This window comes from Balaenoptera borealis (assembly GCF_965194805.1).
Source record: "Balaenoptera borealis genome assembly, chromosome: X".
NCBI lineage: Eukaryota > Metazoa > Chordata > Mammalia > Artiodactyla > Balaenopteridae > Balaenoptera > Balaenoptera borealis.
Window position 1 is genome coordinate 127,131,011 of NC_138881.1, and position 12,789 is coordinate 127,143,799.

At 41.6% G+C, this 12,789-nt stretch overlaps 1 protein-coding gene across 1 annotated transcript; it reads right to left on the bottom strand.

Annotated features, from left to right (window-relative positions):
* Window positions 1–6,338: 6,338 nt before the first annotated feature.
* LOC309619814 (ubiquitin carboxyl-terminal hydrolase 26-like) lies at window positions 6,339–9,907 on the bottom strand. Its single transcript, XM_082375448.1, has one exon. It carries the CDS (start codon window positions 9,206–9,208, stop codon window positions 6,533–6,535), a length of 2,676 nt encoding a protein of 891 aa, XP_082231574.1. The 5' UTR covers window positions 9,209–9,907; the 3' UTR covers window positions 6,339–6,532.
* Between the last annotated feature and the right edge of the window lie 2,882 nt (window positions 9,908–12,789).

Genomic DNA, 12,789 nt, shown 5'->3' on the forward strand with positions numbered 1-12,789 from the left:
TTTCTTTCTTTCTTTCTTTCTTCCTTCCTTCCTTCCTCCCTCCCTCCCTTCCCTCTCTCTCTTTTTTCTTTCTTTCTTTCTTTCTTTCTTTCTTTCTCTCTTTCTCTCTCTTTCTTTCTTTCTTTCTTTCTTTCTTTCTTTCTTTCTTTCTTTCTTTCTTTCTTTCTTTCTTTCTTTCTTTCTTTCTTTTTCTCCCTTTTATTCTGAGCCGTGTGGAGGACAGGCTCTTGGTTCTCCAGCCAGGCATCAGGGCTGTGCCTCTGAGGTGGGAGAGCCAAGTTCAGGACACTGGTCCACAAGAGACCTCCCAGCTCCACGTAATATCAAATGGCGAAAATCTCCCAGAGATCTCCATCTCAATACCAAGACCCAGCTCCACTCAACGACCAGCAAGCTACAGTGCTGGACACCCTATGCCAAGCAACTAGCAAGACAGGAACACAGCCCCATCCATTAGCAGAGATGCTGCCTAAAATCATAATAAGGCCACAGACACCCCAAAACACACCACCAGACGTGGACCTGCCCACCAGAAAGACAAGATCCAGCCTCATCCAGCAGAACACAGGCACTAGTCCCCTCCACCAGGTAGCCTACACAACCCACTGAACCAACCTTAGCCACTGGGGGCAGACACCAAGAACAACGGGAACTACGAATCTGCAGCCTGCGAAAAGGAGACCCCAAACACAGTAAGATAAGCAAAATGAGAAGACAGAAAAACACACAGCAGATGAAGGAGCAAGGTAAAAACCCACCAGACCTAACAAATGAAGAGGAAATAGGCAGTCTACCTAAAACAATACTTTTTGCAATAATGAAACTGAATAGATAGCTGCTTGAGAGTTTTATTAAGTAGCCTAAGGAACAATTTCCTTAGGAAGTGGGGTTTTGTATTTTTTGTCCTTAATAGTGTCCAACTGAAATTTTATTCCTAAGAATTCTTTGCTTATCTTGTAATGATTAAGGATTATAACATAAAATATAGTGTGCTTTAACAAAACTGACTTTTTTCCTCATGCTTTTCTTAAGGCACCCTGAGTTTGTGGATTTATATAACACATGTGATGTTTAGTTTTGTGTATCAACTTGGGTGGGCTAAAGTCCCCAGTTATTTAATCGAATAGTAATCTAAGTGTTGCTGTGAAGGTATTTTGTAGACATGGTTAGCGCCCACAGTCAGTAAAGGAGATTGCCCTCGATGGTGTGGGTGGGCCTCATCCAATCAGTTGAAGGCCTTAAGAGCAAATCTGAGGTTTTCCAAAGAAATTCTGCCTCGAGCCCACAGCAGTTTCCAGCCTGCCAGTTTGCCCTTTGCATTTCACACTCAAGACTGCAAGATTCACTCCTGCCTCAGTTTCCAGTTGTCTGGCCTGCTATACAGAATTCAGACATGCTAGCCCCAACTTGCATTAGCCAATTCCTTAAAAAAAACTCTATGTATATAAATAAATATATTCATATATGTATAATATGTATATACCTGTGTATACACACACACACATTACATTTGAAAGAGTAGCCCAGCTAGTGTTAATCTCAGATATGAAACTTTCAGATTTTTAAAAAAATATTTATTTATTTTGGCTGCACCGTGTCTTAGTTGCGGCACCTGAGGATCTTCCTTGCGGCACGTGGACTCTTAGTTGCAGCATGCACGCGTGATCTAGTTCCCCCATCAGGGATCGAACCCAGGCCCCCTGCATTGGGAGCGCAGAGTCTTACCCGCTGGACCACCAGGGAGGTCCCCAGATGTTTTTCTTTTGGAGTAGAGTATCTGATTAATTTCTGATGCAGGTGAGTTTCAGGACAATGGCTGAACCTGGGATGAGGGGGTGGCTGTTGGGGGCGGGGCTAGAACTCCACCTTGTCCTGCATGGACACAGTGCTGTTGCCCCCCTGCACGTGATGCCCAGCTCCTGGTGCCGGGTGTGAACCTTCTTGTACCACTCACGCATCACCGCCAAAACAAAGAGGTGATCAGGGTCACCTGGAAGTCACGGTCCCAGTGCGGCTTGCCGGCCACCGAAATTTTCAGTGGAAGAAATAATCCACTCTCGGTTACAGAAACATACTTTGCTAAGACTTCTATTTTGAAATGTTTTTACTGGGTGGGGTCAACATAGGGAGCAGATGAGGCATGAAAATAAGGGAAGGATTGGGAGTTTGGGATTAGCAGAGGCAAACTATTATATATAGGATGGATAAATAACAAGGTCCTACTGTAGAGCACAGGGAACTATATTCAATAGTCTGTGACAAACCATAATGGTAAAGAATATGAAAAAGCATATATATATATATATATAATATATATATATATATATATATATATAGTACAGAAGAAATTAACACAACATTGTAAATCAACTATACTTCAATAAAATTTAAAAATAAATGTACAAAACAAAAACAAAACAAAAACAAACAAACAAACAAAAGTAGTGTTTGCTTGATATCCTAGCCATCTCTTGCTGGAGGTCGCACCAGCAACTGGAATATTATGGTTCTCCAGTCAGCATTCTTTATACTACCTTACACCAAAAAAGCAACACTAAATCAAATTAAAACAAAGGGTATCACATTACAATCTTTGGGTTTAACTGGAATATTAGAGTAGGACATCTCACATGCTCAGCCTCTGTTATCAGACTGTGTCCAATCAGGAAATAGAAAATACAGTTATTTAAACAGGAGAAGTTCAATATAAATAATTATTAATCTATGATAAGAGTAACTGCAGAATGTAAGAAAAATCTATATTATATCCTAGGGTTGAGGGAGCGTATCCCAGAACAAATTTGGAAAGGGGCCCCAGTCTCCAGGGCTGGGCTTCAGAACTTGTTGAAGATGCACTTACAGCCTACTGGATGGCAGAGAAGTTTGCTGGTTGGCCTGAGCCACCGTGGTCTGCGGTCACTGGAGTGCAGGTGGAGCGCAGTCGGGATGCAGACAAGCCTCGGCCAGGGCACGGATGCACAGGCACACAGAGGGGGCGGAGTCTCCACCGCTCACCCTCCAGGGCACAAGGAGGGCTATAGCCAATGGCCAGGGACGCAGTCATGCAGAGGGACTGAGGGTGTTGATGTGGCAGGAAGCCTGCAGTGTGTGGAAGGGCTGTGGGATCCAAACCTGGGAAAAGCACATGATCAAAGGGAGTCAAGGGCACATGGTGTCCAGGTGGAGATGGCAGCAGGAAAGTCATCTCCAGGCCAGGCCAGGCCAGAACTGTGAAGTCTCAGGAATCACACATTTTGGTTCCACAGCTGGGTTACTGCACCACTAGATTTTTCTCACCATCACAGCTCACACTGCTAACCCACCTCAACAACTGGAAATGGCAAGAGAACCCTTTCCACTTGCAATGTACCTCTCGCACCCTCTACTGAGAAAACTCAACTTGTGCTTGGTGTAAAGGAGAAATGCCTAAAGGAATTCTGTCCACTGTCACAGAGCATGTACTGAAGGGTAAATTTGGAGCTGAGAAGCAGTACACGGGTAACTGGCATGGCCCATCTCTTTGGTTACTCAGCTTCCCTATGCACCCCTACATACATTTGAACTCTCATACAACAGCAAAACAACTCCATATTTCTACCTAACAGATACACCAATCCTTTTATGTGTTTCACTGTGCCCCCAAGTTAGATGACTCAGTCCCAAGTCATTGCATCCATCATGCGATCTATTAATTATTCCTCAAATTCAGTCAGGCAGTCATTGAATATTCTGTTGTTACCTTTAAAGACTAAGTTGTAAAGTTAACTTCCAATAACCTGTATATAAAATTAAAAATAGGAAGCAGGATAGAGAAAAAGAGAATGGTGAGTAAATACAAATAGACACAGGTATATAATAAACATAGAGAAAATATGCAAAACTACTATAGCCCTTGTTTCTGTAATTGGTCTCCAGGTTTTAGTTCTTCAATTACCAATTACAACTTTCCTTCATCCTTACTTAAAACCTCAGATGCTTTAGGTTTTTTTTACCTGGTGGGGGGACCAAAACTATCCCCCAAGGGTCTGAGTCCTGAATCATTCTCCTCTTTGTTGTTGTGATTGTTTCCCATTACCTTCCACTACTGTGTGGTAGCAAGAGTAAGGGCCCCACGAAGATGTCCACATTCTAATGCTTGGAACCTGTGAATATATTGTCAGGAGACAAAATGGGAATTAAGGTTGCTAATCAGCTGACCTTAAAATAGGGAGATGATCTTGGCCCAGTCTCACCATGGTTCCTAAAAGTAGAAGAGGAATGCAGAAGGAGAACCAGAAGGAGAACCAGATGGAGAACCAGACACGGCCAAGTGAGGACTCTGCCAAGCACTGCTGGCCTTGAAGGTAGAGGAATGAAGCCATAAGCCAAGGAATGTGGGCAGCCTCTAGAAGCTGGGAAAGGCAAGGAGACACACTGTCCCCTTAGAGCGTCTGGAAGGATTGGAGCCCTGCCAACATCTTGATTTTAGCCCAGTGATACACATCTTGGGCTCCTGACTGCCCAAATTCTAAGATAATAAATTTGTGTTGTTTTAAGCCATTTACTTTGTGGTAATGTTTTTATAGAAGCGATGGAAAACTAATACATTGAGGGTCAAAGAAAGTTTTTATATCCATAATTACCCAGAAATCTGATCTATAAATTAGAGAACCAATTAAAATCCATAATAAATAATAGCCACTGAGTCACTTAAGAATTTGATTGATTGATTGATTGATTGATTGATTGATTTTTGGCTGTGTGGGTCTTCATTTCTGTGCGAGGGCTTTCTCTAGTTGTGGCAAGCAGGGGGCCACTCTTCATCGCGGTGCGCGGGCCTCTCACTATCGCGGCCTCTCTTGTTGCGGAGCACAGGCTCCAGACGCGCAGGCTCAGTAGTTGTGGCTCACGGGCCTAGTTGCTCCGCGGCATGTGGGATCCTCCCAGACCAGGGCTCGAACCCGTGTCCCCCGCACTGGCAGGCGGACTCCCAATCACTGCACCACCAGGGAAGCCCTGAATTCTTAATCTTCTATTTGAAATAACAATATAGCAGGTAGATAGCACACAGCCACTCACTGTGCACTAAGAATTTCTTCTCACAGGGCAGTGATGGATTCCACCCAAGCTATCTGTCCCAGAGGACAGAGCCTCCCTTCTTCCCCTTTTGATTTGCCCTGCGTTTGGAAGTGCGACACGCTGAAGAGCAGCACGTGCAAGATGTATAATACCTTATACTCCGCACCCAAAATTTTTAATTTCTGAAAACTACTGGCATCTTCATTCTCCTTTCAAAATAACTTTTCCCTCACTCTTACCAAAACTCTTGCTTTGATGCCTATGTAAACTGGGTTCAGATTTAACCATTCTATTAGAAGTCAAATATCTGAAATTGGGAAACCAAAGTGTCACTCTCCTCCTCTCAATCTAACTCCAACCTTATCCTTCAACTGCTTCAGCCGCCGAAGTGCTACACAAGTTGAACAAATCTCTCATTATTGTGTCTGCGACTCCTTCTTCCATGGGAGTGATTAATTCAATCTAAGAAACTCCCCCCACTCTACCTCAGCAGTCTTCAGCTCCCATTGAGACCTCTTTCTAGATACACTGTGCTCTGAACAAACTTTGTTTCCCAAACTTTGGAATCTGGTTTTCCCCTTAGAGGGCATTTTTAAACTTTCCCACACCACTGAATTCCCGTTCACCTCTTTAAGGGCATCCAGGATTAAGAGCATCAACAAGCTCTTGGATTAATACAGCCGTACTAAAACTGTACCCCATACACAAGGGGACACGCCCGTTTTGGGAAAGGTGGGACTGAAAGTTCAATCCTTTTATACGATGTGAGAAAGCCTCTTAGTACAAGTCATTTGTTAATAACAAAGGTACAAGGCATTACAGACTCACCCACTCAAAGACAGCAAAAGGCTAAGTTACAGAGAAGGCACGAGCTTAATATCAGAATTACTAAATCCCTGAATCACATGAATTACAGAATATGACCACCTCAGGATCCATCAGGCTTTTACCCAGAAGCAGATCATATCCAGGCACAAGTTTTTTGACATTGTATCAAATCAGTAACAAGACTTTCAAATCCTACAAGTACACTTTAAAGCATGCATTGTTTATTCATTCAAGGAGTTAAGGCCGCCACACTGTAAAGTACAGGGAAGTAAAAGGAATTTTGCATTAGTCTTACAATGTCAGGTAAATATTGTCCAAGGCTTCATATGAAGTTCTGGTAATCAATGTTCCTTTTAGGCAATGCAAGTGCCCCTCTAAAAAGAGCAACATGGCACGGTGGGCTTAGATCACCAAGAACAGTTTGCCAGCAGACAGGAAAAGGTGTTCAATTTCTTGAGGGCAAGTCAACTTCCCCATCCTCAAGGTTTAAACTTGACGGTATATAGCTCCTTTGGCATTGAGCAAATTTCCTGCCATGGAGTCAAAGAGGCCATCAAGCGGATGAATCTGATGAGGGGTGTTCTTTTACTACTTCTGAGTCTACTTCTTTTACTACTCCTGCCTCTGTGCTATGAGGCTGGGAGTTCTATTCCCTTCCCAACAGCTCTTCAAAGATCTCATTGTGCATGTAAAAGAAGATGTAGCCAGTGCAAAGCCTAGCCTCCTGCATTGGGGCCTCCTGGATACTTGATACCTGCAGATCGCTGTAAGTCAACCACTCTCGCCTCTCAAAGTTGTAGGCATCGCTGATATAATGGCCGGACAGCCCTCTTTTTCCAAGATGGCTGATAACACCGATGAGCCGATAGTCATGACTATCTCCCATCTTGGCTTCTCTTTTTGGTATGTTGGTCGAAACGTCTACCTGTTCCACATCTGAAGAGCCCTTGTTTCCAGGGTCTTCATTGGAACCCAACGCACCTAGGGAATTCACCTTGGCTCCCTGGAAACTTAATTCCGTAGGTCTTCTGCATTTCTCTGTGTACCACTGGGTATCTGGCTTGGGAAGTCTTCGAAGCAGTGCCAGCCAAAGGTCTTGTTCACAGAGTCTCATCCCCTCATAAGGTTGGGTGTCTTCAGGCACTTGGCAAGATTCTTCTGCAATTCTGTTTTTTTTATCTTTACAAAATTCTTCGGTGGTCTCGGCCACGCTCTCAAAATCTGCAGACATATTGGTTCTCTTGTATTTCTTTAGTTTTGGATTTTCAGGCACTTTGTGACATGTATCTGGGCTGCTGCTGGTGGGTAGACCTTTCAGAGAAAGGGAGCTGTCTTCCAGATTCATCATTAGGCCTACTGCTAACAGCTCTCTTGCAATGGCTGCTCCATGTCCTGTGTTTACCAATGTGGACTCTATTATATCTAGTTTAGAATATTTTCCCAGGTCTTTTTGCTGCCGTACTCCTCTTGAACCTTTATGAAGAGTCTGGCGTTTTTGTGGTTCAGACTCTTTGTCTGATCTAATGTGTGGAGCCAAAGAATCCTTGGATTTCGAGGTCTGCTTTGTTGAAGCTGTCAATGAACTGATGGTTTCAGAATTCATCTTTTGAAAGACTTTAAAGACTTGGGAAGCCCTAAGAGGTGCATTCTTGCTTAAGGGAAGCGGCGGTTTGGTGGTTTCATTGCAATGGGAGGATAACTTTAAGTATTTGTTAATAATGACTGAGCGGTCATCTTTCCTTAAGGACCAAAACTCATTAAATTTATAGCGTTTCAGATGAACAATGAGGACCCTGGGTAGCCTACTGAATTTATGCACTGCAATAGAACTCCTGTGGTTACACTTTTCACATTTATACTCAAGTTCTTCTCCTTCAAAGAAAAGATCAAAACTTGACTGAACAGACAAGGGAAGTGCTTGTTTTCCCTGGGGAAGATTTACAGAGAGAGAATCACTGGCCTCTGTCTTACGAACAACGTGCCCACAGGCTTTGCAAATAATTGAGTGCAGCAACTCGAAATCAAAATTGTTCAGAACAGGGCAAACAAGCCCCTTGGTGTCAGCACTACCAGCAGAAACCTGTTGAGGTGAATTTCCTTCCTCAGATTCAATTTTAGTCTTCCCAATTGTGGTTAATTTTCCCACGTTTTGTTTCACCTGGTCTAAACAGTGACCTAAAAACTCATGCGCATCGTTCTCCATGTTGTCAGAGAATATCTCTGCAACTGCTGAAATGGCTTTTTTAATATTCACAAGTAACTCCTCCTTGATTTTTATGTTATAAGTATCTTTCAAAACAAGCAGCTGTACCAAGCATATGCTAAGTGCATCAAGGGGAATTTTATCCCGTGAGAAGCCCAGCTTGAGTAAATCATCAGCAAACGATGGCACGGAAAATAAGGACTGTAAAACTGAATTCATATAGCAGGTGTTTCCCAAATTGGGGAGGCCCTGCCATAGTTTCTGTGGGTAAAATTCAAAGATCATGCTGAGTTTGTGCCAGTCTGGGTCACTTTCACCATACCCTGATCCTAAGAGAAATGCTAAATATATTTTCTCAGACAGTCTTTGGAGAAGATCAGTGACATCTAGGTAATAAGAGTTTCCAGTAGAATCGATCTTGAATGAAGGTCCAAGTTTCAATTTATTATTCCGTTTTAACCTTAATTTTTTCTTATTGTGGCTTACATATCTCAAGGTGTTCATCTTTGACTTCTTTCTTCTCACAAAGGTATTCTCTTGCAGGAAGTTCTTATTTATCTCTGAGCCAGATGATGGCTTCCTTTTCCTCTTCCCATATCTATTTTCTAATAACCCTTCACAGGTAAATCTTAGAGATTCTGATGCAAACAAAGGCATCTTCATATCATCAGGTGTTTCATTTCTTTCTTTCTCAAAAGGTTGACTACTTGACGTGTTACAAAACGATGTCCCCTCACCTACCTTCTCTATTGTTGTACTGGCAAAGATACTCCCATCCCTATCAGGTCTTACGGGTGGTTGAAGATGATTTTGATGGAATCTATTCAGGAACATCTTCAAGTTTTTGGCATCTCTGGAGGATAATCTTTCAATAAACAGTAAGTCATTAGTTTGGAAAGTTAAATGCAGATAATTTTGGTCTTCTCCATAGGGTCTAAGGACTATGTTTTTAATATTATTACTTAGCTGAAATGCTGTGTATTCTCCATTACCAAGAGAGATGACCAACGTAATGTTCCTCCTTTTTTCCACTATTTCAATGCATGCTTCATTTAGTTCAGTTATCCCAGTCTTCATGTTCCATATTTGGACAAAACCATGTACCATTAGAGCAGCCATGATTTCTCTATAAATAAAATACACATATCCTGAATTATCGACAATCAATTTGTTGGCCAGTTCACCTCTGGAGACAACACCAAAGAAATAGTTCTTTAGTTCTCTATGTAGAATGATCCTGTTTCAAGTGTTAGTTTTATCCTAGAGCCTCTTCAAGCTCTGGATATCCAGCTCTTTAGTGATAAAACCAATATGCTTCGAGAACTGTCCACGGTTGCATGAAGGCAGAGTGTTGATTCCCAAGTTAAGACTGCTACTGTAAAGAAAATCAAGAAAAATTATTTAAGCTATCAGAGAAATGCCTGGATAGAACTCAAACTCTACTCCCATACACTAAATCTTCTTTCCAGTGCAATACTAGACTCCATTCTGATTAATTTCCACACTTCAACTGAAATCATTAAACACTTGGAAGACTTTCAGTACACAGCTGAAGAGCACAATGAACAGTGTCTCAAGTGTGTGTGTATATATATATATATATATATATATATATATATATATATATATATATAATATGCTAATTCTCCTGTCATAGAATGACCCCACGTGGCAAGCACAATAAGTGAATAAGAAAGTGAGAGGCCCTATGCAGCCCTCAACCCAATAACAGATGGAGAGTTCAATCTACCGCCTTCCAAATCCTGTTATGTCCCTTTCTTTCATGTGGCACCAGGGTAATAAGTCCATACATTCTACCCCATGTGGGGTGAGGGCCTACCACTGCTTAAAGCAGATATCAAAGAATTGGCTAACTCCAGCTCTGGCCACAGGGTCCACATAACCTGAGCTCGCTCCCTGTACTCAAAGCCAGCCGGGAAGGATCGGGTGTACTTAATCGCTCAAAATTTAAAATTTCTGAATAACTCTGTAGTGAACCAATCTGAATTAATGAATAGCTAAACACTTAGCACTACAAATGTTTGTATGAGAAAGCATATGTCCAAGAATTGATTGGAAGATTTTTCTCCTGCATAGTTAAATATTCTTCCTGAATTTTGTCTATGTTATTAACTTGATCAGCAAACCCTGTCTTTATGAATAATACTAAATGAAACTTCTGCTCAATCCCTATCCAAATTATCAAAAACTCGAAACTGGTGGAGCATACATTAATGACATTTTTGTTTTATCAAGTATTTTATCTATCAACCTACGTTCAGTAAAGTAGGGATTGCACCCATCCACATAAAAAAAGTGCATATACTAAGTGAGAGAATGATCATATTTGCCATAGTGGAAACGAGGCCCTAAAAACTTTCAAGCACCACAGCAAACTCGAGGGTCTGGATTATTTATAGTTCACTCTCCTACTATAGATGCTATGTAAGAGTTTATTTCCTCTCCACAAAAAAGTCTTAATTGCTCCTATTTCAACCACTTGAGAGAACCTATACAACCCCGGAACAACTTCTAGCCTGCATTTAAAAATGCTGTGACCCCAGCTGATCTGTATTTATCAAAAATTGTTGTCCATTCTTTCTAATGATAGCTGAAATAATCTAGACCCTCATGGCATTTCCACTCTCTGCTTTCAAAAACACAGTTAAGAGACATGTGTTTCCAAAACAATGGCCCTATTTGTTATACCTTCTTCCCAGTTCAACCTGCTTACATTTCATTCCAGAATTAAGGAGACTTCTTTGAACCCAACGAGCGTGGGCAGTGAAGATTAAAAACCATATTGCTGACGCACAGTTGAGCAGTCTAGCCACTGCTCACTTCCTGGCACATTTTAAGCTTAAATCCCCTTTCTTGATTCTGCCTCATCACTCAAAGGCTTTTAGGGCTTCCTCTGACTGTTAGTTTTTTGGGAAGATTTTAAACTAAAATGTATCTGTTCTCTCAAACTCCACTGGAGAGAACTTTGTGACTATTCTACGTAGCCTACACCAGATTCAAAACATACGGATGACGACTGCATTCAAAAGTTATGAAAGCCAAGGTACTTTTCTCTCATTTTACCCACAAACTCAGTCCATTAAGTTTGATTGATCACCTACTAGCACAACACACTGGGCTAGCTGCTGATCTCAAAGTATAGCCAGAAGCTCATAAAGCTGCACTACTCGTATCAGATTTGGAGGCATGACCTATGGTGTCAAGAAGCTGGCCATAAATAAGGTAAAAATACTCCTGGTAGAAATGTCTGCTTTGTTGTTAATTTACTAATTCACTTTACATTGATCTTCTTGGTCACTGAGTATTTGCTGAGCATCTGCCCTATGCTGATTATGATTTCCTGAGTGTCTGCTCCACGCCAGGTATTGTGGTCAGTGCTCTCAGGGACAAAAGGATGTAAGCACTCACTGTACCTAAACAATTTAGACTCTAAATGTCACTGTGTAAACACCACAATTGAAAAGGGTCTTGCTTCCAGTGGGAGAATCTGGGAAAATATCCTTTCACTGCCAGTTTCTGGACCTTGACACATACTCAGGGTGGGAGCAGTGTTTTGTAAAAGAGAGGGTCTCCTGGACTGAGATTTCTCAAGCCCTGCCCACAACTCTGCAAAATGATGAGGCTTAACCTCATCTTTTGCAGGGCAAACAAGAAATTGGCCCTTGGGAAGCATGCCTACAAACTTGAGAACCCAGAAACCCAGGTTATTAATTCTTTAGTAAGATAATTTAATGAGTACTTGTGAGCCTTTTATTTACCCTCTGGATCCTGTATTTCCACCATTCATGCTTTCATTATTTCAAGAATTAGAAAAGCCTGAAAACCAATGAGAATACACCTTTCAAAGTTGAATATGCATTTCTCATTCCCAAAGCATTCGTTACAAAAGGAGAAAATCTGGAGGTAGTTACAGCCTGGAGGCAGGTGAATAAACCCAGAAGGCCCTTTAGGCTCAGTGACTATGAGAAAGTAACATCTCTATGTCAGATCTCTTCCACTGGCATCTGATTACAACTGTAATTACCTATATAAACTCAAATATGTGTTTATTTCACTGAATAGGTGGGGGTCAAGGTATAGAAGGTGGTTTGGTACAAGTGATGAGCTTTAATTATCATGTTATTTTACAGCTTCTTAAGTTTGAAAACATTTGAAGTGAGAGAACAAAGATAAACCTAGCATATGGTGAGAAATCCTGCTCAGTTATTCAAGCAAGCCTCACTGGATAGAAATGATGAAGGACCCATGAGGTGATATGCTAGCCGCTGTATGCACTAAGTAGAAAAGACGGGGTCAGATAATTACCATAGAGGTTTCCAATAATTTCTGGGTATCTCCACAAAGCCCAGGCAAGAGCTCTGAAAAACCCAACAGCTTCAACTCACACTTATTTTAAACTAAACATAGTTTAGTGACCTTGGATAAGCCAAATATGCTATCGGGGCCATTAAACTAACTGAAAAACGATCATCTAAGCTTCTTTTGAGGACTCCATGCTATGAGACTATGATTCTCGGTAGAATATACTTAATAAGCACATTGAATTTCCCAAAACAGTGCAAAATGAAAGGTATTTTCCCCACCAATTAGATGACATGTATTGAATCTGGGCTTGGAAACTATGGTTACCATACAAAAAATATTGTTATGAATATGCTGGTTTTGGCAAACGGGGAGAG

Coding starts and splice junctions, on each gene's coding strand:
- LOC309619814 (XM_082375448.1), bottom strand. CDS start 9,208: ATGGCTGCTCTAATGGTACATGGTTTTGTCCAAATATGGAACATGAAG.